This window comes from Pseudophryne corroboree, chromosome 8 (assembly GCF_028390025.1).
Source record: "Pseudophryne corroboree isolate aPseCor3 chromosome 8, aPseCor3.hap2, whole genome shotgun sequence".
Taxonomy (NCBI): domain Eukaryota; kingdom Metazoa; phylum Chordata; class Amphibia; order Anura; family Myobatrachidae; genus Pseudophryne; species Pseudophryne corroboree.
In genome coordinates this window covers 383,629,794-383,655,006 of record NC_086451.1, presented here as the reverse complement: position 1 = coordinate 383,655,006, position 25,213 = coordinate 383,629,794, and the positions used below count along the sequence as shown (strand labels likewise).

The 25,213-nt window shown below is 45.8% G+C and overlaps 1 protein-coding gene across 2 annotated transcripts in view; it reads left to right on the top strand.

The window, feature by feature from the left end:
* Nucleotides 1–25,213, top strand: part of SAE1 (SUMO1 activating enzyme subunit 1) — a 108,117-nt gene that overhangs the window by 6,104 nt on the left and 76,800 nt on the right. For both annotated transcript variants that reach the window (XM_063937643.1, XM_063937642.1), the window contains exons 2-3: nucleotides 1,006–1,117; nucleotides 24,670–24,843. In XM_063937643.1, coding sequence (XP_063793713.1) covers nucleotides 1,006–1,117; nucleotides 24,670–24,843 — 286 coding nt within the window. The remainder of the gene's footprint in view (nucleotides 1–1,005; nucleotides 1,118–24,669; nucleotides 24,844–25,213) is intronic.

The window sequence follows — 25,213 nt, the reverse complement described above, 5'->3', positions numbered from 1 at the left end:
CTCGCTGTTTATCCTGTATGCACCCAACAAACTGGGTGCTCCTGCTTCTAAGCAGACGATTGCTCGTTGGATTTGTAGTACAATTCAGCTTGCACATTCTGTGGCAGGCCTGCCACAGCCAAAAATCTTAAAATGCCCACTCCACAAGGAAGGTGGGCTCATCTTGGGCAGCTGCCCGAGGGGTCTCGGCTTTACAACTTTGCTGAGCAGTTACTTGGTCAAGAGCAAATACGTTTGTAAAATTCTACAAAGTTGATATCTTGGCTGAGGAGGACCTGGAGTTCTCTCATTCGGTGCTGCAGAGTCATCCGCACTCTCCCGCCCGTTTGGGAGCTTTGGTATAATCCCCATGGTCCTTACGGAGTTCCCAGCATCCACTAGGACGTCAGAGAAAATAAGAATTTACTTACCGATAATTCTATTTCTCGTAGTCCGTAGTGGATGCTGGGCGCCCATCCCAAGTGCGGATTGTCTGCAATACTGGTACATAATTATTGTTACCAAAAAATTCGGGTTATTGTTGTAGTGAGCCATCTTTTCTAGAGGCTCCTCTATTATCATGCTGTTAACTGGGTTCAGATCACAAGTTGTACAGTGTGATTGGTGTGGCTGGTATGAGTCTTACCCGGGATTCAAAATCCTTCCTTATTGTGTACGCTCGTCCGGGCACAGTATCCTAACTGAGGCTTGGAGGAGGGTCATAGGGGGAGGAGCCAGTGCACACCAGGTGATCCTAAAGCTTTCTTTAGATGTGCCCAGTCTCCTGCGGAGCCGCTATTCCCCATGGTCCTTACGGAGTTCCCAGCATCCACTACGGACTACGAGAAATAGAATTATCGGTAAGTAAATTCTTATTATTTCTGTACAGATGCGTTATTTTATTGCACCCCAGGTGATATACCCCTCACCCCATGGGACATTTTTCCAATAAGCTCTAAACTATAGATGAGTGATTTGGATCATATGTATAGTCCACATTCCTCAAGCTGCCTTTTTGTTTTTCAGGCTTCGAACATCTAGAGTACTTCTGGTTGGGCTCAGAGGCCTTGGGGCCGAAGTGGCAAAAAACCTAATCTTAGCAGGAGTGAAGGGGCTGACCTTGCTGGACCATCGCCAGGTGGGAGATGAGACTCAAACTGAGTTCTTAGAGAGCCTGTGGCTCTGTTTTACTTTTTGCGGTCAAAACGTTCTTTCATTTGATGTGTGCAAGCTGCATTTACTGTACAACAGGCCAAACTTCTGTGGGGGCCTCCATAGTAAGTACGGTGGAATTCTGCATGCAGGCTGTGGATGAAAGGCAACCTTGATAATGGGTTACAATGTGGTGCCTAGGAACAGGGCTGCTGACCTACAGCAAGAACATTTAGCACCTGTAATGGTATTGCATTATTTATTGCCTATTGGACTAATAATCTTTAGGATAATAATTATGCACTGCTATAATAGAGGTGGTGTACAGCAACATATCCCTGTCCACCAGACACTTATGTTTCTCTGTTTAATTCTTCATTACCCCACTGAGCCACCAGTGTATATAGGGTAGATGTGAAGTCTGAATTTTGAAGGGTTATTATAAATGGTCCTAAGGTGATGTGGTTACGATACCGGCAGTCGAAATGCCGACAGGTTGAGGAGACCGGTGCTGGAATCCCAACAGTCTGCATTCCCACTTTAAATATAGCGGCCAGATTAGGGTGGTGGGGGTTAGGCTTAGACACCACCTAGGGGGAAGTTAGGGTTAGGCTGCGAGGGTTGGTGGGTGGGGTGGGGTTTAAGGTAAGGCTGCGGGTAGTGAGGGTTAGGCACCAAGGTGGGGAGATTACGTTTATCCACTAAGGGGGAGGGGTTAGGCTGCAGGGAGGAAGGCTTGGAATTTGTGTATTAGGGTTGTGCTGCGAGACGGAAGGGGTAGAGGAGAGGGGCTGACATACTTACCTTGCCCCGGTCGGGATTTTCAAGACTGGGATGCCTGCATCGATATTGTGACAGCCGGCATCCCGTCCACCAGTCACTCAAACCAAACCCATCCTAAGGGACAACTCAAGGCTCTTGAACTCTTTGAGCTTTCACTGAAATTTTACTAATTTTAGGGTTTTTATAAAATAAATAATAAACGTTCCTGGAGTTTTCTAATGACTGTGATGGGCAGTGTCGGTAGGCTGGGATATTCATGGTCCATGGGTGCACAGATGTATAGTGGTCTGTAGTTGGTTAGTCTGTGCTGTGTTTAGGAGCCATGGGCTTCCTGCGCTTTGTGAAACCATGTTGGTGACATTGTCTGATTCCTGAGGTTGCTGCCTAGCTCAACATCATATGTCGCATTGTAACACCTGTTATGTTGCTGAAACTAACAGTACAGATAAACTAAATCTGGGTATAAATGATAAAATAAAAAAATATGTATTCTTCAAGGTAGTTATGGCCCACACATGTAGACAGCAATAGAAAAATATATAATGGTGGATTCAATCAGACTCGCCTTGATAGTCTGACCGGCTATATACTGCACTTTTGTTAGCTCCGTACTCAATGAAAGTAGTTGGCAGCCCCTTAGGGTTGCGTAAAAAAAATTGTTGGGTCCAGGGTGAGATCGGGCTGTGAAGGGTGTGAGTTAAGTTGCAGTTGCATAAGCACACACCCCCTTGTAGCTATTTGTATCGACTGCATAGTCTTGGCATGGTAGGAGACCCAAATAAAGTTGAGTATTTTTGTGTAGATGTACTTATGACATGTGAAGACTCTCAGTGCAGCAATGCAGAGATTACTCATTCCCTGTGATGGAGAACATTATACTATAATTGTTGGCCCTTGCCTTTTACCTAGCCTGGCCTGGTTCCTGAGTAGCTCTGAAATCTCGATTCTCTGCGGGCATGGAATTGGTGTGCATGGACAGATATTGCCATATAACAACGATGACTCCCTCCCCATACTGCTACGTATGAGTTGGTCTGTAACTAAAGAGGGAGTATTGTTGTTTTTTTTTTTTTTATATAAACAAACCCTGTAACTTTTATGGGCCCTACAGACTCGGCGACCCGCTGCCCGACCGTCGATACGGCAGACTGGCGACCCGGCGGGGTGGGGGAGTTGACGGGGGGAGTGAAGTTTCTTCACTCCACCCGTCTCCATAGCAATGCATGCTAATATGGAAGGGATTGTCCATATTGGCCTGCATGTTTAAAAGAGTCGGCACCAGCGATGTACGAGCGCGGGGCCGCGCATCGTTCATCGCTGGTGCCTACACACTGAAAGATATGAATGGTATCTTGTTCATTAATGAACGAGATCGTTCATATCTTTCACTGGTATCGACCAGTGTATCCGTTATTTATCAAATCCTTAGCGTTGGGTAAAGATGGACAGGTGCTCACTTGTGTAGAGTTTTGTCATATATACAGTGCCAGGTGCTACTTGCTGCAGTACTGATGTGTAAATGGCAAGTCTTGTTCAGAGTAGTTAGGAGTTGTGGTATACAATCCCAGTAACAATAAATCAGATTGGAAAAATCAATGCCTAGTGCTGACTCCAGCAAGCGAGGAAATTTTGGTATTGCAGTACAATAGAGAACTCCTACTGTACACCTAATCTTCATGTACTATTGTGTGGGTCTGTACTTGCTGTTCACCACAAGGTGGCACTAGAGCATCTGTATTCGGGTAGTTTTTCTGTTTTATCGATTACAGTTTTAAAGCGCAATTAAGCTTAAACACAAGTTGCCTTTATCAAAAATGACAGTTAATAAAAAGTATATGTGCAGAAGTTACTTTACCTTGTTGCATCTGATTGTGTTTTATGTTGTATTTGCCGTTTGTTCTGCAGTCATGTTTAAGCTATTAGACTTTTTGCAGCCACTAAACTAAATTGCTGCTGCATCCTTCATTTGGAATAGTGACAGGACATCTACTGTGCAGAGACCAAATATTTCTCCATATTTCAGTTTACGGTTTTTTTTTATTTTACAAGAGCATGAAACTTTTACATATATTTATGCAAAATATTTTAGTTGTTTTATAACAATAATAATATTTTCTGCAGCGGGGTACACTTGCTATCACTATATTCTGGGGTCTGGGACTCCATGTCGACAACAAAAAGGTCGAGACACCTTGGGTCGACGCCAATTGGTCGACACACCTTAGGTCGACATGGAAAAAGGTCGACATGAGTTTTTTGGGTGTCGTTTTCTTCGTAGAGTGACCGGGGACCCCAATTAGTGCACCGCGTCCCCTCGCATGGCTCGCTTTGCTCGCCATGCATCGGGCATGGTGCCTCCGCTCCGCTTGGCACAGATTACCGTTCCAATCGTAGTCCACATGGATCGTTAAGTATGAAAAAGTTCCAAAAAAGGAAAAAAATTGTGAAAAACTCATGTCGACCTTTTGTCCACGTCGACCTAAGGCGTGTCGACCAATTGGTGGCAACCTAAGGTGTCGACCTTTTTGTTGTCGACCTGCAGTCTGGATACCATATTCTGTACCCTGGGGGGATAATTGTGTCCGGGAGATAGATATATAGATATAGATATATAGATATAGATTTATAGATATAGATTTATATATAGATGGATAGATGTATGTAACGGCGGCACTCTCGGATTTATGAATGCAAAAACTGAGATCACTCGGTTCTGCTTTAACATAACGTTTCGGTTTTAATCAACCGTCATCAGAAGATACAAAATGTAATGTAAAACAATCTTACCTTTATACTCTAAAATCACCTCACGTGCATAGTCCCCGGCACCGCCGTCAGACTTACTTCCGGGTTCGTCATCACTTAGAGACAAAAATGGAGTCAATGTGATGACGTTTCCCGACCAGTGAAAAAACCATCACCATGGAAACAGTAATACAAAACGGACTCATTTGCAAACCCAGAAACTGGTGATTATATAAAACATCCGCACACTGGGATTAAGATTAAAATTACACAAGTACTTACCTGTACAAGTAAATTTGTAGTATATTGCATCAAATGCCCATGTGGGCTCTACTATATAGGTAAGACGACCTGCCTCTTTAAGGAACGTATGAGCCAGCACAGGAGTGCTATAAAACAAATATTTGAGGGTAAACAAGTGGACCAGCCAGTAGCAAAACATTTTAAAGCACACCAACACAGTCTTGCTACCTTACGGTACAAAATGTTGGAGCAAGTCCCCTTATCTAAACGGGGAGGAGACAGACAGAAGACTTTGTTGCAAAAGGAGGCCCGCTGGATACACCGGCTTAATACGGTGGCTCCTAACGGCCTCAATGAGACATGTTTCTTGTAAAGCATTAAGTTGTATTAGGTATAAAATAGAATACTTATTTGTAATTACTAACGGTAATTTTGGAGCTTTAAGATAATTGTCTTTGGCAGAAACTATCCATATTGGGGCATCTATAAGTACATAAGATGTATTGTATATTAGTAACAATGTTTCTAGGTACTGGCAGGTAACGCACCCGGTACATTTATAATTACCTGGTTTTCTTGTTAGAAATGTGGCTGTCTCAATGGCAATGGGTCGTGAGATGTCATTGTGTACAACAACATCTCGTATATTGCTACCCCTCCTATAGCACGGCATCAATTTACTAGAACTAATACTAGAGAGATCAGGATCACTCTGTATTATGGGCCATATTCTTTTAGCTGTTTTACTGAGAATTTGACTAGATGTAGTATATTCAGTCACACAAACAACAGTGTTGTCTTGTGTTTATTTTTTAGGACCTATTGCAACAACGGGAATTTTAAGTTGAGACATGGCCTTCATTCTAGTCGATCGTAACAGTTCACTGTTGTAGCCCCTCTCCAGGAATTTTGAAGTCATTAATTCCATTTGTTTATGCTCTTCCTCCGCACTACTACAAATACGATGTACCCGAAGGTACTGCGAGTACGGGAGCCCATTCTTCAAAGGTTTCGGATGGTGGCTGGAGGCCAACAATAGACTTTTAACATCAGTCGGCTTATGATAAATAGATGTAATAAATATGCCATCTTTTCTAACAATTTTTACATCCAGGAAATTGATAGTCTCCGCTTGTATATCAAACGTGAATTTAATGGAATCATCCAATAAATTAACCTGATGCATCAGGTCTACAAACGCCTCACGTGACCCTGTCCATAACATGAACACATCGTCGATATAACGAGTGTACATGACTATATTGGACTTGTACTTGGGATTAGAGAAAAATAATGCCTGTTCTACACAGAACATGAAGGCATTAGCATATGCCGGTGCGGCACAAGATCCCATTGCACAGCCTTTTATTTGTTGGAAAAATTCATTATTGAATAAAAAATAATTCCTATGTAACATAAGCTGTATCAGGCTCATAAAAAATTGAATTGCAGGACCAGTAAATTTGGAATTACCATTAATGAGGTTGCTCACTGCTTCCAGACCATGGTTATGCGGGATGCTGGTATACAGGCTGACAACGTCCGCCGTGCATAACCAGCAAGCATCTGGAATATTATCCACCTCACGTAATTTTTGTAAAAATGTAGAGGTATCCTTTAAGTAGGTTGCCTCATTCTGTATCACTGGCTGCAGAAAATGATCAACATATTTGGATACATTAGAGTACAAAAAACCCCTAGCTGATATTATCGGCCGTCCCGGAGGCCGGACCGAATCTTTATGAAGTTTAGGGATCGTGTAAAAAACTGGCACACAGGGTGCCGTAACCATAAGTGCTGAATGAGTGCTGCTAGAAATAATACCCTCTGTTACAGCTTTCTCAAGTAACAAATTAAGTTCACTAGCATATTTGCTCGTAGGATCAGATTCCAGTCTGGTGTAGACAGAGGTGTCCTCTAGCTGTCTATATGCTTCCAACTTATAGTCGGCAAGATCCTGTACCACTATGCCACACCCCTTGTCGGCGGGGCGCACAGTGATGTCAGGATATCCCGAAAGGTTACGTAAAGCCTCACGTTCAGCCGGTGTAATGTTAGAAACATGAGGTTTACTGCTTACAGTACAAGTATCAATACAATCAGACATAGTCTTGGTAAATACCTTTATATCTGCATTGGTAGAATATGGATCAAAGGTTGATTTGGGCCTTACAGGGCAATCCTCAATCCTTGATACATCAGGCTTGGAATTAAAAAATTCTCTAAGACGTAATTGCCTATTAAATCTACATAAATCTACCTTACTGTCAAATGTCCTATGTGGGTTAGTAGGTACAAAGTTCAGTCCCTTGGATAATATGCTGATTTCAGCATCCGTTAATGTCCGTGAAGACAAATTATGCACTATTTCTTGGACTTTGTTCCTTTTCCTCCCTTCCCTTTGGCACTGCCTGCCTCGTCTGGTTCTTGCTCGGCCGGCCCTTCCCGTTGGGCCCTGGTTTTCACCCCTAAAGGGGCATGCTGTTCCCGGGGACGTCGTTGTGAAGAAACTGCGTCAGATTCGCTATTGGAGGTTCCACTGGAAGTCTCCCCTTCCAACAGGAAGCGGCGAGTTCTTCTGTGCGGCCTCTGTCGGTAAAGGTGGGTTTTGACAGATTGATTATTAGCCCACATGTAGACTTTATTTTCCACATAGTCTTTTGTGACCGTAGCAAGTTTCTTGGTTTTGAATTTAATTAAGTCTGATCTATATTTATCAACCTGTTGCGTTAGTTTGGACAACCAGTCACCATTACTGTCAGCACTCAAGATCGATAAGGTAGTAAGTTCCAATTCCCTTATTTTTACACGGGTCTATTCCAACTCCCTTGTGTCTTCTTCCACCACCAGCAGGATGAGATCAAAAGAAGCCTTGTTGAGCACTGCGGCCCATTTACGGCAGAACTCCGGATTATATCTCCCTATTGCGGGGGTGTTGCGAATCCGGAATCCTCTAGGCAGCATCCTGTTGCGATAATAATCTGAGAGACAGACCCCATGTAGGTAGTAATCAGTTTCTCTATTTTTTAATTTCAGTAATTGTGCAAACAACTGTTACGCAGAATCCTCTGCTGTGGTTGATTTAAATTTGTCTTTAATGAGAATGCGTTCAGCATCAATGTCCGACAGTGAAAGAAATTCCCCCCGTGTCAAACGCGTTTGTCGGAATCCAGGTATATCTTCATGCAAAGTGTCCATGATGTATTACTGACAGACGAATCAAATGATGAAGTGATCAATATGATGCTTGTGGCAAATGACCAATGGCGGTGCCTTAATAGAGCTTCGTTATGGTGGACGAGCCCAAGAATATATGTAGAGAATATTCGGCACTCAAAGCAATAACAAATATCACCTCACCGGGTGCCCTCCAGGCTTGGTAGCAATGTAGATGCAGGTAACGGCGGCACTCTCGGATTTATGAATGCAAAAACTGAGATCACTTGGTTCTGCTTTAACTTAACGTTTCGGTTTTAATCAGCCGTCATCAGAAGATACAAAATGTAATGTAAAACAATCTTACCTTTATACTCTAAAATCACCCCACGTGCATAGTCCCCGGCACCGCCGTCAGACTTACTTCCGGGTTCGTCATCACTTAGAGACAAAAATGGAGTCAATGTGATGACGTTTCCCGACCAGTGAAAAAACCATCACCATGGAAACAGTAATACAAAACGGACTCATTTGCAAACCCAGAAACATTGTTACTAATATACAATACATCTTATGTACTTATAGATGCCCCAATATGGATAGTTTCTGCCAAAGACAATTATCTTAAAGCTCCAAAATTACCGTTAGTAATTATAAATAAGTATTCTATTTTATACCTAATACAACTTAATGCTTTACAAGAAACAGGTAAGAGACAATGTCTCATTGAGGCCGTTAGGAGCCACCGTATTAAGCCGGTGTATCCAGCGGGCCTCCTTTTGCAACAGAAGTAAGTCTGACGGCGGTGCCGGGGACTATGCACGTGGGGTGATTTTAGAGTATAACTCACGTGGAAGGCTGTCACTTTGTTGGCCTTAGCTTCTGCTCGACCGGTATCGGAATTGGGTGTTTTGTCCTGTTAAAGCTCCTACTTATTCTTAAATGAAGATAAAGCTGAGCTCAGGACTCGTCAGCAATTCTTTCCAAAGGTTGTGTCTGCTTTTCATATCAACCAACCTATTATGGTGCCAGTAGCTACTGACTCCTCAATTGCAGCAAAGTCCTTGGATGTTGTGAGGACTTTGAAGGTCTATGGGAAGAGGACTGCTCGTCACAGAAAAACGGGCTCTGTTTGTCCTGTATGATCCCAAAAGACTTGGGTGTCCTGCTTCTAAGCAGACGATTTCTCGCTGGATCAGGTTCACTATCCAGCATGCATATTCTACGGGAGGATTGTCATGTCCAACATCTGTTAAGGCCCACTCAACTCGTAAGGTGGGTTCTTCCTGGGCGGCTGCCCAGGGTGTCTCTACTTTGCAGCTTTGCTGAGCAGCTACTTGGTCTGGGTTGAACACGTTTGCTAAGTTCTACAAGTTCAATACTTTGGCCTCTGAGGACCTGAAGTTTTGTCAATCAGTTCTGCAGGAGCCTCCACGCTCTCCCTCCCGTTCTGGGAGCTTTTGTACATCCTCATGGTACTAATGTGGACCCCAGCATCCTCTAGGACATAAGAGAAAATAGGATTTTAATTACCTACCGATAAATCCTTTTCTCGTAGTCCGTAGAGGATGCTGGGCGCCCGCCCAGCGCTTCGTTTTCCTGCAAATGTTGTTTGGTTCATTACAACCCCAGCATCCTCTACGGACTACGAGAAAAGGATTTACCGGTAGGTACCAAAATCCTATTTTTATTTCTCTTACGTCCTAGAGGATGCTGGGGTCCACATTAGTACCATGAGGGTATAGACGGGTCCACCAGGAGCCATTGGCACTTTAAGAATTTGAGAGTGTGGGCTATCTCCTCCCTATATGCCCCTCCTACCAGACTCAGTTTAGAAAATGTTCCCAGAGGAGCCGGTCACAGCTAGGGGAGCTCTCCAGATCTTTTCTAGTAAAAAGTTATTTTAGTTTTTTTATTTCACAGGGAGGCTGCTGGCAACAGCCTCCCCTCAGCGTGGGACTAAGGGGGGGGGGAGTAGTGACACTGAGCTCCTGAGGGGATAGATCGCTCCCCGCCACAGGGGATCGCTCACCCCAGCAGCATGCCGCCGCCACCCCCATACAGAGCTTAAGATTGTGGCGAGTAAGACACCGACTCCCCCCTAGCAAGCGGGGGGCCGGTGTGCAGATGGGGGCAGCAGGGTAGGAGCGCAGTATTAACTGCGCTCCGGGATGGATCAGCGGTACATTGTGGGGCACACTGCGCCAGCGCTTACACCCTACACTGGTCACAAAGCCTGTCGGGGTCCCAAGATCTCAGCCAGTATAATCAGAAGAAGAGTAGGAAGACTGCGCCATTTTGGGGGCGGAGCTTCTCCTCAGATCGGACCCTGCAGCGTTCAGCGCCATTTTACTGCCTGCACAGCGCTGATCAGGAGAAAGAAGGTCCCTCCACAGCAACTCCAGCTATCTCTCACGGTACCAGGGGGTTGTAGAAGGGAGGGGTGCTGCAATACGACTGTGTATCCTATTAAGGTGCACAGTCGGCGCTGACAAGGGGTCTCCCTTTGGTTGGGGGGGGACGGGACTCTGTCCTCCCCTGTGTGTGTGTGTGTGTGTGTGTGTGTGTGTGTGTATTGTTTTGTGGTCTCCTTTAGCTATGTCCAGGGACACTGTCATATGCTGCAGAGGATATGTCCTCCCAGGATGATCCCATTCCATGTAATCAGGATAGCAAAGGTTTAGTACAGATTCCAGCAAGGGAACCTGAGTTGTTTTCCTCTATCAAATCTTGGATTTCTCAGATTTCTGACAGGGTTGCAAGCAATGAATCTGCAACCCAGGTATTACAGAACTCTATGGCAGTATGGCCTTATTCTGGTACCTTAGGACGCTCCGCTATATACCCCCGCTTGTTCATTAGGGTGCATCAAACGCCCCGACATTCGGAATGCTTGCTGTCCCTATTTTTAAAATATACCTTTTTAGCATAGAAACAACTGCAAATTTTTTTTGATGTACGATTTAACTTAGGTGGTCCACCTCCACACCCAAAACTTGTCTGTATTGTATTATACAAAACAACTAACTTTAGCAAAACGAAGCCAACTTTTGAATGTGTGCCATGAATGCGTGTCTTACATTGATTTAAGAACATAACAAAGAAAGTAGTGGTGAGCGGGTTCGGATCCTCTGGATCCGAACCCGCCCAAACTTAACCTTTTTTTTCGCGGGTCCGAGCGACTCGGATCCTCCCGCCTTGCTCGGTTAACCCGAGCGCGCCCTAACGTCATCATCCCGCTGTCGGATTCTCGCGAGATTCGGATTCTATATAAGGAGCCGCGCGTCGCTGCCATTTTTCACTCGTGCATTGGATATGATAGTGAGAGGACGTGGCTGGCGTCCTCTCACTTTGTTTCAGGGGGCTGCAAATATCTTTATTCTGGGGACCAGCCATATTATAGGAGGAGTACAGTGCAGAGTTTTGCTGACCAGTGACCACCAGTATTATACGTTCTCTGCCTGAAAAACGCTCCATATCTGTGCTCAGTGTGCTGCATATATCTGTGCTCACACTGCTTTATTGTGGGGACTGGGGACCACCAGTATATTATATAGGAGGAGTACAGTGCAGAGTTTTGCTGACCAGTGACCACCAGTATTATACGTTGATCTATTACTGGCATATAATTCCACACATTAAAAAATGGAGAACAAAAATGTGGAGGGTAAAATAGGGAAAGATCAAGATCCAATTCCACCTCGTGCTGAAGCTGCTGCCACTAGTCATGGCCGAGACGATGCAATGTCATCAACGTCGTCTGCTAAGACCGATGCACAATGTCATGGTAGAGAGCATGTAAAATCCAAAAAAATAAAGCTCAGTAAAATGACCCAAAAATCTAAATCAAAATCGTCTGAGGAGAAGCGTAAACTTGCCAATGTGCCATTTACGACACGGAGTGGCAAGGAACGGCTGAGGCCCTGGCCTATGTTCAAGGCTGGTGGTTCAGCTTCACCTGAGGATGGAAGCACTCATCCTCCTGCTAGAAAACTTAAGAGTTAAGATGGCAAAAGCACAGCAAAGAACTGTGCGTTCTTCTAAATTTCAAATCCCCAAGGAGAGTCCAATTGCGTCGGTTGCGATGCCTGACCTTCCCAACACTGGACGGGAAGAGGTTGCGCCTTCCACCATTTGCACGTCCTCTGCAATTGCTGGAAGGAGCACCCGCAGTCCAGTTCCTGATAGTCAAATTGAAGATGTCACTGTTGAAGTACACCAGGATGAGGATATGGGTGTTGCTGGCGCTGGGGAGGAAATTGACAAGGAGGATTCTGATGGTGAGGTGGTTTGTTTAAGTCAGGCACCCGGGGAGACACCTGTTGTCCGTGGGATGAATATGGCCATTGACATGCCTGGTCAAAATACAAAAAAAATCACCTCTTCGGTGTTGAATTATTTCAACAGAAATGCGGACAACTGGTGTCAAGCCGTGTGTTGCTTTTGTCAAGCTGTAATAAGTAGGGGTAAGGACGTTAACCACATCGGAACATCCTCCCTTATACGTCACCTGGACCGCATTCATCATAAGTCAGTGACAAGTTCAAAAACTTTGGATGACAGCGGAAGCAGTCCACTGACCACTAAATCCCTTCCTCTTGTAACCAAGCTCCTGCAAACCACACCACCAACTCCCTCAGTGTCAATTTCCTCCTTACACAGGAAATCCAATAGTCCTGCAGGCCATGTCACTGTCAAGTCTGACGAGTCCTCTCCTGCCTGGGATTCCTCCGATGCATCCTTGAGTGTAACGCCTACTGCTGCTGGCGCTGCTGTTGTTGCTGCTGGGATTCGATCGTCATCCCAGAGGGGAAGTCGGAAGACCACTTGTACTACTTCCAGTAAGCAATTGACTGTCCAACAGTCCTTTGCGAAGAAGATGAAATATCACAGCAGTCATCCTGCTGCAAAGCGGATAACTCAGGCCTTGGCAGCCTGGGCGGTGAGAAACATGTGTCCGGTATCCACCGTTAATTCACAGGCAACTAGAGACTTGATTGAGGTACTGTGTCCCCGGTACCAAATACCATCTAGGTTCCATTTCTCTATGCAGGCGATACCGAAAATGTACACAGACGTCAGAAAAAGAGTCACCAGTGTCCTAAAAAATGCAGTTGTACCCAATGTCCACTTAACCACGGACATGTGGAGCAGGGCAGACTCAGGACTATATGACTGTGACAGCCCACTGGGTAGATGTATTGCCTCCCGCAGCAAGAACAGCAGCGGCGGCACCAGTAGCAGCATCTCGCAAACACCAACTCGTTCTTAGGTAGGCTACGCTTTGTATCACCGCTTTCCATAAGAGGCACACAGCTGACAACCTCTTACGGAAACTGAGGGACATCATCGCAGAATGGCTTACCCCAATTGGACTCTCCTGGGGATTTGCGACATCGGACAACGCCACCAATATTGTGCGTGCATTACATCTGGGCAAATTCCAGCACGTCCCATGTTTTGCACATACATTGAATTTGGTGGTGCAGAATTATTTAAAAAACGACAGGAACGTGCAAGAGATGCTGTCGGTGGCCCGAAGAATTGCGGGCCACTTTCGGTATTCAGCCACCGCGTGCCGAAGACTGGAGCACCAGCAAACAGTCCTGAACCTGCCCTGCCATCATCTGAAGCAAGAGGTGGTAACGAGGTGGAATTCAACCCTCTATATCAGGGCTGGCCAAACCAGTCCTCGAGATCTACCAACAGTTCTCGTTTTTCAGGCCTCCTGGAGATCTGTAGAATTGTCACTTAGGAATGAATGCAGCACATCTTAATTAGTAATGACTACACCTATGCACCAGCTAGGTGGTCTGGAAAATGTGAACTGTTTGTAGATCTCGAGTACTGGTTTGGCCAGCTCTGCTCTATATGCTTCAGAGGATGGAGGAGCAGCAAAAGGCCATTCAAGCCTATACATCTGCCTACGATATAGGCAAAGGAAGGGGAATGCACCTGACTCAAGCGCAGTGGAGAATGATTTCAACGTTGTGCAAGGTTCTGATGCCCTTTGAACTTGCCACACGTGAAGTCAGTTCAGACACTGCCAGCCTGAGTCAGGTCATTCCCCTCATCAGGCTTTTGCAGAAGAAGCTGGAGACATTGAAGGAGGAGCTAAAACAGAGAGATTCCGCTAGGCATGTGGGACTTTTGGATGGAGCCCTTAATTCGCTTAACCAGGATTCACGGGTGGTCAATCTGTTGAAATCAGAGCACTACATTTTGGCCACCGTGCTCAATCCTAGATTTAAAACCTACGTTGTATCTCTTTCCGGCAGACAGAAGTCTGCAGAGGTTCAAAGACCTGCTGGTGAGAAAATTGTCAAGTCAAGCGGAACGTGACTCGTCAACAGCTCCTCCTTCACATTCTCCCGCAACTGGGGGTGCGAGGAAAAGGCTCAGAATTCCGAGCCCACCCGCTGGGAGGGCAGTCTGGAGCGAGTGCTGACATCTGGTCCGGACTGAAGGACCTGCCAACGATTACTGACATGTCGTCTACTGTCACTGCATATGATTCTGTCACCATTGAAAGAATGGTGGAGGATTACATGAGTGACCGCATCCAAGCAGGCACGTCAGACAGTCCGTATGTACACTGGCAGGAAAAAGAGGCAATTTGGAGGCCCTTGCAGAAACTGGCTTTATTTTACCTAAGTTGCCCCCCCCGCCCCCCCTCCAGTGTGTACTCCGAAAGTGTTTAGTGCAGCCGCTCACCTTGTCGGCAATCGGCGTACGAGGTTACTTCCAGAAAATGTAGAGAAGATGATGTTCATCAAAATGAATTATAATCAATTCCTCCGTGGAGACATTCACCAGCAATTGCCTCCAGAAAGTACACAGGGACCTGAGATGGTGGATTCCAGTGGGGACGAATTAATAATCTGTGAGGAGGGGGATGTACACAGTGAAAGGGGTGAGGAATCGGACCATGAGGAGGAGGTGGACATCTTGCCTCTGTAGAGCCAGTTTGTGCAAGGAGAGATTGATTGCTTCTTTTTTGGTGGGGGCCCAAACCAACCAGTCATTTCAGTCACAGTTGTGTGGCAGACCCTGTCGCTGAAATGATGGGTTTGTTAAAGTGTGCATGTCCTGTTTATACAACATAAGGGTGGGTGGGAGGGCCTAAGGACAATTCCATCTTGCACCTCTTTTTTCTTTCATTTTTCTTTGCATCATGTGCTGTTTGGGGACTATTTTTTTTGAAGTGCCATCCTGCCTGACACTGCAGTGCCACTCCTAGATGGGCCAGGTGTTTGTGTCGGCCACTTGGGTCGCTTAGCTTAGTCACACAGGTACCTCATTGCGAGAGGAAAAATATATACAGCGCTAATTGACACAATGAGATCTAAGCAAATGTGTATTTAATAATAATTTAAAAAAGCTTATACAAATAAAAAAAGTATCAATCTGAAATGAATATATATAAAATCTATATCTCACTATTGGATCTTTGGTGGACTTTGAGACCTAATTAATACTAGCACCAACTAATATGCAATGGCACCAAATGGCATATATATAACCAGCACAAATACAGTCATGAATACGGACCAAGTGTATAATAATTCATCCAATTGGATGTGGTTACCAAGTCTGTGTTCCGTTTAAAGAGGCTCCCATAGATGCAAATTCGTGTAGCAACGGCAGCAATAGTTGGAGTCCTGGTTCACAGTTCAATGGATGCTCCGTGTTCCAATGAGTGGGTTCTCCTATAGAAATGGTAGGCGATGGCAGTGCCAATGTGGAGTCCTGGTTCACGGAGACAAATGAAGTGCAGGGTCCTGACTGTAGATGGTGGTGCAATGGTGGTGCTGGTCAGCAAAAGTCCACACAACCTTGTGTGGACTTTTGCTGACCAGCACCACCATTGCACCACCATCTACAGTCAGGACCCTGCACTTCATTTGTCTCCGTGAACCAGGACTCCACATTGGCACTGCCATCGCCTACCATTTCTATAGGAGAACCCACTCATTGGAACACGGAGCATCCATTGAACTGTGAACCAGGACTCCAACTATTGCTGCCGTTGCTACACGAATTTACATCTATGGGAGCCTCTTTAAACGGAACACAGACTTGGTAACCACATCCAATTGGATGAATTATTATACACTTGGTCCGTATTCATGACTGTATTTGTGCTGGTTATATATATGCCATTTGGTGCCATTGCATATTAGTTGGTGCTAGTATTAATTAGGTCTCAAAGTCCACCAAAGATCCAATAGTGAGATATAGATTTTATATATATATATTCATTTCAGATTGATACTTTTTTTATTTGTATAAGCTTTTTTAAATTATTATTAAATACACATTTGCTTAGATCTCATTGTGTCAATTAGCGCTGTATATATTTTTCCTCTCTCATCTTGTTTCCGCAAGGGTTTGACTACCCCTTATTTATTCAGCTGCTAGGATAAGCCACCCATCACAGCACCTGTATATATACTTGATATATATATTTTCACTCCAGGTACCTCATTGCGCCTCTTTTTTTCTTTGCATCATGTGCTGTTTGGGGACTATTTTTTTTGAAGTGCCATCCTGTCTGACACTGCAGTGCCACTCCTAGATGGGCCAGGTGTTTGTGTCGGCCACTTGGGTCGCTTAGCTTAGTCATTCAGCGACCTTGGTGCAAATTTTAGGACTAAAAATAATATTGTGAGGTGTTCAGAATAGACTGGAAATGAGTAGAAATTATGGTTATTGATGTTAATAATACTGTGGGATCAAAATGACCCCAAATTCTATGATTTAAGCTGTTTTTGAGGGTTTTTTTGTAAAAAAACACCCGAATCCAAAACACACCCGAATCCGACAAAAAATTTCCAGGGAGGTTTTGCCAAAACGCGTCCGAATCCAAAACACGGCCGCGGAACCGAATCCAAAACACAAAACCCGAAAAATGTCCGGTGCACATCACTAAAAGAAAGGCCTGCATGAAGCCTCATGGGCCTATCGTGGCTGTTCCCATCCAAATCATTAATCAAATCATTATTTCTTTTTCAGATAAAATAAATATGCATTTTATGGAAATAACTAGAAATAAAATAAAATAAATAGAAAAATAGAAATTAATAGAAATCTTTAATCTTCAGGGGCATGGTGGGCCACATAAATATAATCTCAGATTCTTCAAAATTGGTATGCAATATATCCTTAACAATTAAAAAAAATGTAGCATGGGGACAAATCATTTTTCTTACTTTTAAAAATTCATGGGGCGTTTGATGCACCCTATTCATGTCATGCAAGATGATACAGATTCTGATACCTCAGACGGTACTGGGGATGTGTTGCGGGGGTCTGCCTCTCTTGCAAAGGGGGTGCAATTGATGATAGCCTCTATCAGGGATGTGTTGAAGATTGATACCACACCTGAGCAGGTTGAGGAGGCTTTTTTTCACTGAAAATAAGAGAGCCTTGCTAACCTTCCCTGCGTCAAAGGAATTAAATGCTATTTCTCTTACGTCCTAGAGGATGCTGGGGTCCGCTTTAGTTCCATGGGGTATAGAGGGGTCCACCAGGAGCCATTGGCACTTTAGGAGTTTGAGAGTGTGGGCTGGCTGCTCTCTCTATGCCCCTCCTACCAGACTCAGTTTAGAAAATGTGCCCAGTGGAGCCGGTCACAGCTAGGGGAGCTCTCCTGAGCTTTTCTAGTTAAAGTTAGTTTAGAGTTTATTATTTTACAGGAGGCTGCCTGCAGCGTGGGACTAAGGGGGGGAGCAGTGTCCGCCCTGGGGAGTCTGAGCCACTGACTCCGCTGACTGGACACTGAGCTCCAGAGGGGTCTGATCGTTCACTACCACAGGGGACCGCTCGCCCCAGCAGCATGCCGCCAACCCCTTAGAGAATTGAAGAGTGGTGAGTGAGACACCGACCCCCCCCTAGCAAGCGGGGGGCCGGTGTGAAGATGGCGGCAACGGGGAGGGAGCGCAGTAATACCTGCGTTCCTATGAAGGTCCAGAGGCACATGGTGCGGCGCTGTGAGGGGCGCCCTGGGCCAGCGCTTACCCCCACACTGGTCAGCAAGTCTGTTGGGGTCCGCGGATCTCAGCCAGCACATTTCTCCTCAGGCCAGTATAACCTGTGAAGAGCGGGAAGACGGCGCCATTAAGGGGACGGAGCTTCTTAAAGCGGACCCAGCAGCGTTCCAACGCAATTTTCCTGCCTGCACAGCGCTGGGTTGAACAGGTCCCTCCACAGCAACTCCAGCTATCAGTACACGGTACCAGGGGGTTGTAGAAGGGAGGGGAAGCTGTAAAACGACTGTGTCTCCTATTAAAGGACACAGTCTGCGCTGGTAAGGGGTCTCCCTTTACGGAAAGAGCTGTGGTGTGGGTTGGCTCCGATCTCTGTGTCTCTCTTGCCATTCTTGCGGGGGAAACTCTGTCTGCCCCCACCTGTGTGTGTGTGTGTGTGTGTGTGTGTGTGTGTGTGTGTGTGTGTGTGTGTGTGTGGAGTGTTTGGTGGTCTCCTTAGCTATGTCTAGGGACACTGTGTCATATGCTGCAGAGGATTTATCCTCCCAGGATGATCCCATTCCATGTAATCAGGATAGCACTGGTTTAGCACAGATACCAGCAAGGGAACCAGCGTTGTTTTCCTCTATCAAATCTATGATTTCTGACAGGGTTGCAAGTAATGAATCTGCAACCCAGGTATTACAGAGCTCTATGGCAGTATGGCCTGTTTCTGGTACCTCAGGACGCCCCGCTATATACCCCCACAAACGTGCGCTTGTGCAGGTCACACAAGACGACACTGATACCGATTCTGTCAAACACTACAGATGGTGATGGGGATGTGTTGCGGGGTTCCTCATCTCTTGCAAAGGGGGTGCAATTGTTGATAGAGGCTATCAGGGATGTGTTGAATGTTAATGATACCACACCTGAGCAGATTGAGGAGGCTTTTTTCACTGAAAATAAAAAAGCCTCGCTAACCTTCCCTGCGTCAAAGGAATTGAATGATCCTTTTAAAAAAGCATGGGAAAACCCTGAGAAAAAATTCCAGGTCCCTAAAAGGGTCCAGGTGGCATTTCCTTTCCCTGAGGAGGATAGGAAAATATGGGACACCTGCCGATTATTGATGCCTCTGTGTCCAGACTCTCAAAGAAGGTGGTTTTACCTGGTCCAGGATCTACCGCCTTAAAAGAGCCGGCTGATAGGAAAATTGATAACATGCTTAAATCAATGTATACTGCTTCAGGGGCCTTATTACGTCCCACTATTGCTACTGCATGGATTGCAAAGGCTGCAGATTCCCAGGAACAAAAGCCTACTTCGGGTACGCGTAAGTCCTCCGCATGACTGTAGACTGCACGCCCCGGTGGTGGGGCCAGTGGGAGCGAGACTCAGACACTTCAGTCATGGGTATTGTCCAGCCTGGATCCCTGGGTGATAGATATTGTGTCTCAGGGATACAGGCTGGAATTTCAAAGTCTCCCTTCTCATCGCTTTTTCAAGTTAGGCTTACCAACTCTGTTGGAGGACAGCACGGTACTACAAGACGCTTTCCAAAAGCTGGTGGAGGCACAGGTCATTGTGCCAGTGCCACTTCTCATGCTGAGCAAAGGTTACTATTCTAACCTTTTTGTGGTACCGAAACTGGATGGTTCGGTATGGCTCATCTGAACCTAAAATCATTGAACCCCTTTCTAAAGGAGTTCAAGATGGAGTCTCTCAGGGCGGTGATATCAGGTCTGGAAGAGGGGGAATTCCTGGTATCACTGGATATCAAGGATGCGTACCTCCACATTCCGATCTGGCTGTCGCATCAGGCTTATCTCCGCTTCGCATTGCTGGACTGTCCTTTCCAGTTCCAGGCCCTGCCATTCGGCCTCTCCACAGCACCGAGGGTGTTTACCAAGGTGATGGCGGAAATGATGATTCTCCTCTGCAAGCGAGGGGTGAACATCATTCCATATCTGGACGATCTGCTGATAAAGGCATCGTCCAAGGAGAAGCTACTGCAGTCCATTGTTCTCACAAAGCGACTGCTCCAGAGTCATGGTTGGATTCTGAACTTTCCAAAGTCACATTTGGAACCAACCCAGAGGTTGTCATTTCTGGGAATGATCCTGGATACGGAAGTGCAGCGGGTGTTTCTTCCACGGGAAAAGGCGTTTGTGATACAAACTATGGTTCGGGATATCGTGAAGCCACCCCGGATGTCGGTTTATCAATGCATTCGCCTATTGGGAAAGATGGTGGCCTCTTACGAAGCTCTCCAGTACGGGAGGTTCCACGCTCGGACCTTCTAACTGGATCTCCTGGACAAGTGGTCGGGATTTCACCTCCACATGCACCAGAGAATTCGTCTGTCGCCAAAGGCGAGGATTTCACTCCTCTGGTGGTTCCAATTGCCTCACCTTCTGGAGGGCCGCAGGTTCGGGATTCAGGGCTGGGCCTTTCTAACCAAGGATGCGAGCCTCCGGGGCTGGGGAGCAGTCACTCTAGGAGTAACCTTCCAATGACGGTGGTCAAGCCATTCAAGTGCAGTCTGACAACGTAATAGTGGCTTACATAAACCGACAAGGCGGAACGAAGAGCAGAGCGGCAATGTCAGCGGTGACAAGAATACTCCTCTGGACAGAAAAGCACGCGTTGGCGCTGTCAGACATCTTCATTCCAAGAGTAGACAACTGGGAAGCAGACTTCCTCAGCAGACACGATCTCCATCCAGGAGCGTGGGGAAATAACAGATCTTTGGGGCTTGCCCCAAATAGACATGATGGCCTCTTGTCTCAACAAGAAGCTTTGGCGTTATTGTTCCAGGTCGAGGGACCCACAGGCAGTGGCAGTGGACGCCCTGGTGTCTCCGTGGGTGTACCAGTTAGTGTACGTGTTTACACCACTCCCACTCTTCCCAAGAATCCTAAAGCTCATAAGGAGAACAAGGGTTCAAGCGATCCTCATTGCCCCAAACTGGCCAAGAGGGGCTTGGTACGCGGACCTTCTGAATCTACTGCAAGAAGAGTCGAGGCCTCTTTCTCTTTGGGAGGACCAGCTGCAGCAGGGGCCGTTCGCCTATCAAAACTTACCGCGGCTACGTTTGACGGCATGGAAGTTGAGCGCCTGATTCTTGCTCGGAAGGGCATTCCGAAAAAGGTTATTCCTACCCTCATACAGGCTAGCAAAGGGGTAACGTCTAAACATTACCATTGTATTTGGAAGAAATGTCTCTTGGTGTGACTCCAAGAAGTTTCATATGGTGGAGTTTCAACTGGGACGTTTCCTCCTCTTCCTGCAAGCAGGAGTGGATATGGGTCTGAGTTTGGGATCTGTGAATGTCCAGATTTCAGCCCTATCCATTTTCTTTCAGAAACATTTGGCTGCCCTCCCTGAGGTTCAGACCTATTTGAAGGGAGTTCTGCATATCCAACCTCCCTTTGTACCGCCTACGGCGCCATGGGACCTAAACGTGGTGTTGCAGTTCCTCCAGTCCGATTGGTTTGAGCCTCTACAGGAGGAAGAGCTCAAATTTCTTACATGGAAGACGGTCACTTTGTTGGCCTTAGCTGGGGGCTTTATCCTGTAAAAGCCTTTACTTTATCTTCCACGAAGATAGAGCTGAGCTCCGGACTCGTCAGCAGTTTATTCCGAAGGTTGTGTCGGCATTTCATATCAACCAGCCTATTGTGGTGCCCGTGGCTACTGACTCCTCCATTACTTTACTTTAAAGTCCTTGGATGTCGTAAGGGCTCTTAAGATATATGTGAAGAGAACTTCTCGTCACAGACAGTCAGACTCTCTGTTTGTTCTATATGATCCCAAGAAAATTGGGTGTCCTGCTTCTAAGCAGACGATCTCTCGCTGGATCAGATTCACTATCCAGCACGCTTATTCTACAGCAGGACTGCCGTGTCCAAACTCTGTTAAGGCCCACTCTACTAGTAAGGTGGGGTCTTCATGGGTGGCTGCCCGGGGTGTCTCGGCAGTGCAACTTTGCCGAGGTGCAATTTGGTCTGGGTCGAACACGTTTGCAAAGTTTTACAAGTTCGATACTTTGGCCTATGATGATCTGAAGTTCAGTCAATCAGTTCTGCAGGAGCCACCGCGCTCTCCCTCCCTTTCTGGGAGTTTTGGTACATCCCCATGGTACTAATGTGGACCCCAGTATCCTCTAGGATATAAGAGAAAATAGGATTTTTGTACCTACCGGTAAATCCTTTTCTTGTAGTCCGTAGAGGATGCTGGGCGCCCGCCCAGCGCTTCGTTTTCCTGCAAATGTTATTTGGTTCAGTACAACTTCGTTTTAGTTGAGTACTGCATTGTTAATTTGTAAGTAATGTTTCAGCTGTTGCTGAGTGGTTAAAGCTAGTTGACTTGACGTGCCTTGTATGTGTGAGCTGGTATGAATCTTGCCACTAATCGTCTCCTCGGGCACAGTTTCTAGACTGAGTGTGGTGGGAGGAGCCAGCCCACACTCAATCTCTTAAAGTGCCAATGGCTCCTGGTGGACCCGTCTATACCCCATGGTACTAATGTGAACCCCAGCATCCTCCGGACTACTAGAAAAGGATTTACCGGTAGGTACCAAAATCCTATTTTAACACAAAGGCTTGGAGGGCCAACAGGCAACATATAGTACATTAAAGAAACATAACATTGTACAGGAGGTAATAGGTAAGGTGTATATAATATACACATGGTGTAAAGCATACACTAGAGCATGGGTCTTCAACCTGTGGCCCTCCAGCTGCTGTGGAACTACACATCCCAGCATGCCCTGCCACAGTTTTGCTATTAATGCATGCTAAAAACTGAGGCAGGGCATGCTGGGATGTGTAGTTCCACAGCAGCTGGAGGGCCACAGGTTGAAGACCCATGCACTAGAGGCATGATACAAGGATGCATAATTGGACGAGGTGTGAGCCGGTAAGATGAGAGGAATGAGGGCCCTGCTCTTGAGTACTTATAGTCTAATGGTTTTTTGTATTTTGAGAAAAAGATAATTTGCAGTAAGATTATACTAACTGAGTGGTATATACTTTACTGTATTGCTGCTTTCATTTTAGGTCAAATCAATTTTGTACTTAGCATTTCCATCCTCTGGATATCCCCATTCATACTGGTCATTTACATGTTAGGGATAGCTTTGCCGTTCCCAGCTTTCCTTTATGTCCTTTATTATATATCAGCAGCAGAGGAGCTGGTCAGTAATAAGTTAGTAGACCTGATAGGATCAGGGCTGTGGCTATTTCGGTGTTGGCTGTCATTTCTTCCCAGTGTCAGTCATGCATCATTGCATGCCTTCCAGCAGAAGACCTATTATCATTCCCAAATCTCAGGGGGTCACTAAGAAAGGTTCTTCTCTGTTGTGATAGTGTGAGAGGACAAGAGTCTCTAAAATGAGAACTGTAACATTTACATGAAGACTAAAACCCAAGTCGTTTTGTGGCATCATTTGTTCGTAGCCACTTTTCCTCTTACTACTGGATCGGTAGGATTTAATGACGATCGGGATGCCTGCTGTTAGTATACAGACAATGGTATGCCGATTGTCAGTATGCCTGCAGCAGGCAAGCGCAAAGTGTCCCCTTGCAGGCTCGGTGGCTCGCTATGCTCGCCACAGGTTCTATTTCCACTCTATGGGTGTCAGACACCCACGAGTGGGAATAGCCCGTTAGCCAGCGACGGTATCCTGCCCGCCAGGATCCAGTCATTTGTACTGGTGTGGCCTGTACTATGCTGCTGTGTGGGTAGCACTGCAGGGCACGGGGCTGGGTAAACTCATGCATTAAAAAAACATAGAGGTCTTCTGAAATTCCTCTAGTACAGCGTTTTTCAACCGCAAACCTAAAGTTTCCCCAACAGGTCAAGTTTTGAGGATTTTTGTCTGTGGAAAACGGGTGGGATAGTTACTGACCCAGCAAAATAGATCAACTCATCTGTGCATGATTAAGTGATCCATAAAGCATGACCTGTAGTTGGTACTTGAGGACTGGAGTTGAGAACCTCTTCTCTAGAAGTCTCCCTTGAATAATAATATTTTGCAGATTTTTACAACCTTAATCCTTGAGATACCCTTGTCTAGGTTTTAAAGATATCCATGCCTAAACGCAGATGCTTAAATCAAACGGACGTAAGTACTAATTAAGTCACCAGTGCTTAAGCTTGGATAGACTTAAAACCTGGACTGTTAGGCTGACTTGAGGGCCAAATTTTGGAAACACCTCTGTTGTCTCTCACCTTATTAAATCCCAAAGTTTGCTGATTCTTTTTTCCTATGTTCCTGTTTTTAAGCTGAGGCCTACTTGTCTTCAATCCATATCTTCGCTTTTTCTTACCAGATCTCAAGAGCTATTGACACTTATGATGCTTTATTCAGTTGTTAAGGTCCAGGTTTTAGGTATATCCGTGGCTCAGCACAGATGGGTAAATCAAATTGTCTGGGTGCTAATTAAGTCACCTGTGGCCAAGCATGGATAAACTTAAAACCTGGACTGTTGGGGGTGCCTTGAGGACCATGTTTGGAACCTCTGGCTTAGACCATTATTGTAACCTCACGTGTAATAATTGTAACTCAGTGGATAGAAGCACGTCGGGAGTGTACATACATGTAGTCACAGCATATGTTGCATTCTTTTATGGTCATCAGGTGTCTGAGGAGGACTCGCGCGCTCAATTCCTCATACCGACTGGATCTCTTGGTCGTAACCGGGCAGAGGCTTCTCTGGAGCGGGCGCAGAATCTCAATCCTATGGTTGATGTGAAAGTGGACACTGAGAACATTGAGGAGAAACCAGAGGACTTCTTTAACCAGTTTGATGCAGTGAGTATCTTTTGTAACACCCCTTACTGCTGTCACTATTGTACAGGGAAGACTTTTCCACCACAAATCATAGCGATCATAATACCCTTTACTATCTGGAGTAGAATGCACAAGTGGCAAATGTTGCCCTCCGCTATTATAACAAAATGTCCATATACTATTTGTTATCTTTCTTTACTTTTCTCTTTGATATGAACACAAGCAGCGTATAGCTGCAGCGGCATGATCTTTTCTAGTGGGACAGTTGGTGAAAACCTCAGTGGGAGAATGTTTGTTTACTTCAAGTTTAGTCCCCATACACCTGACCTACAACACTGGACTCTGACTGTGTCGTCTTCACTGTTGTATAACTAGCTTGTGTGCCCTTTAG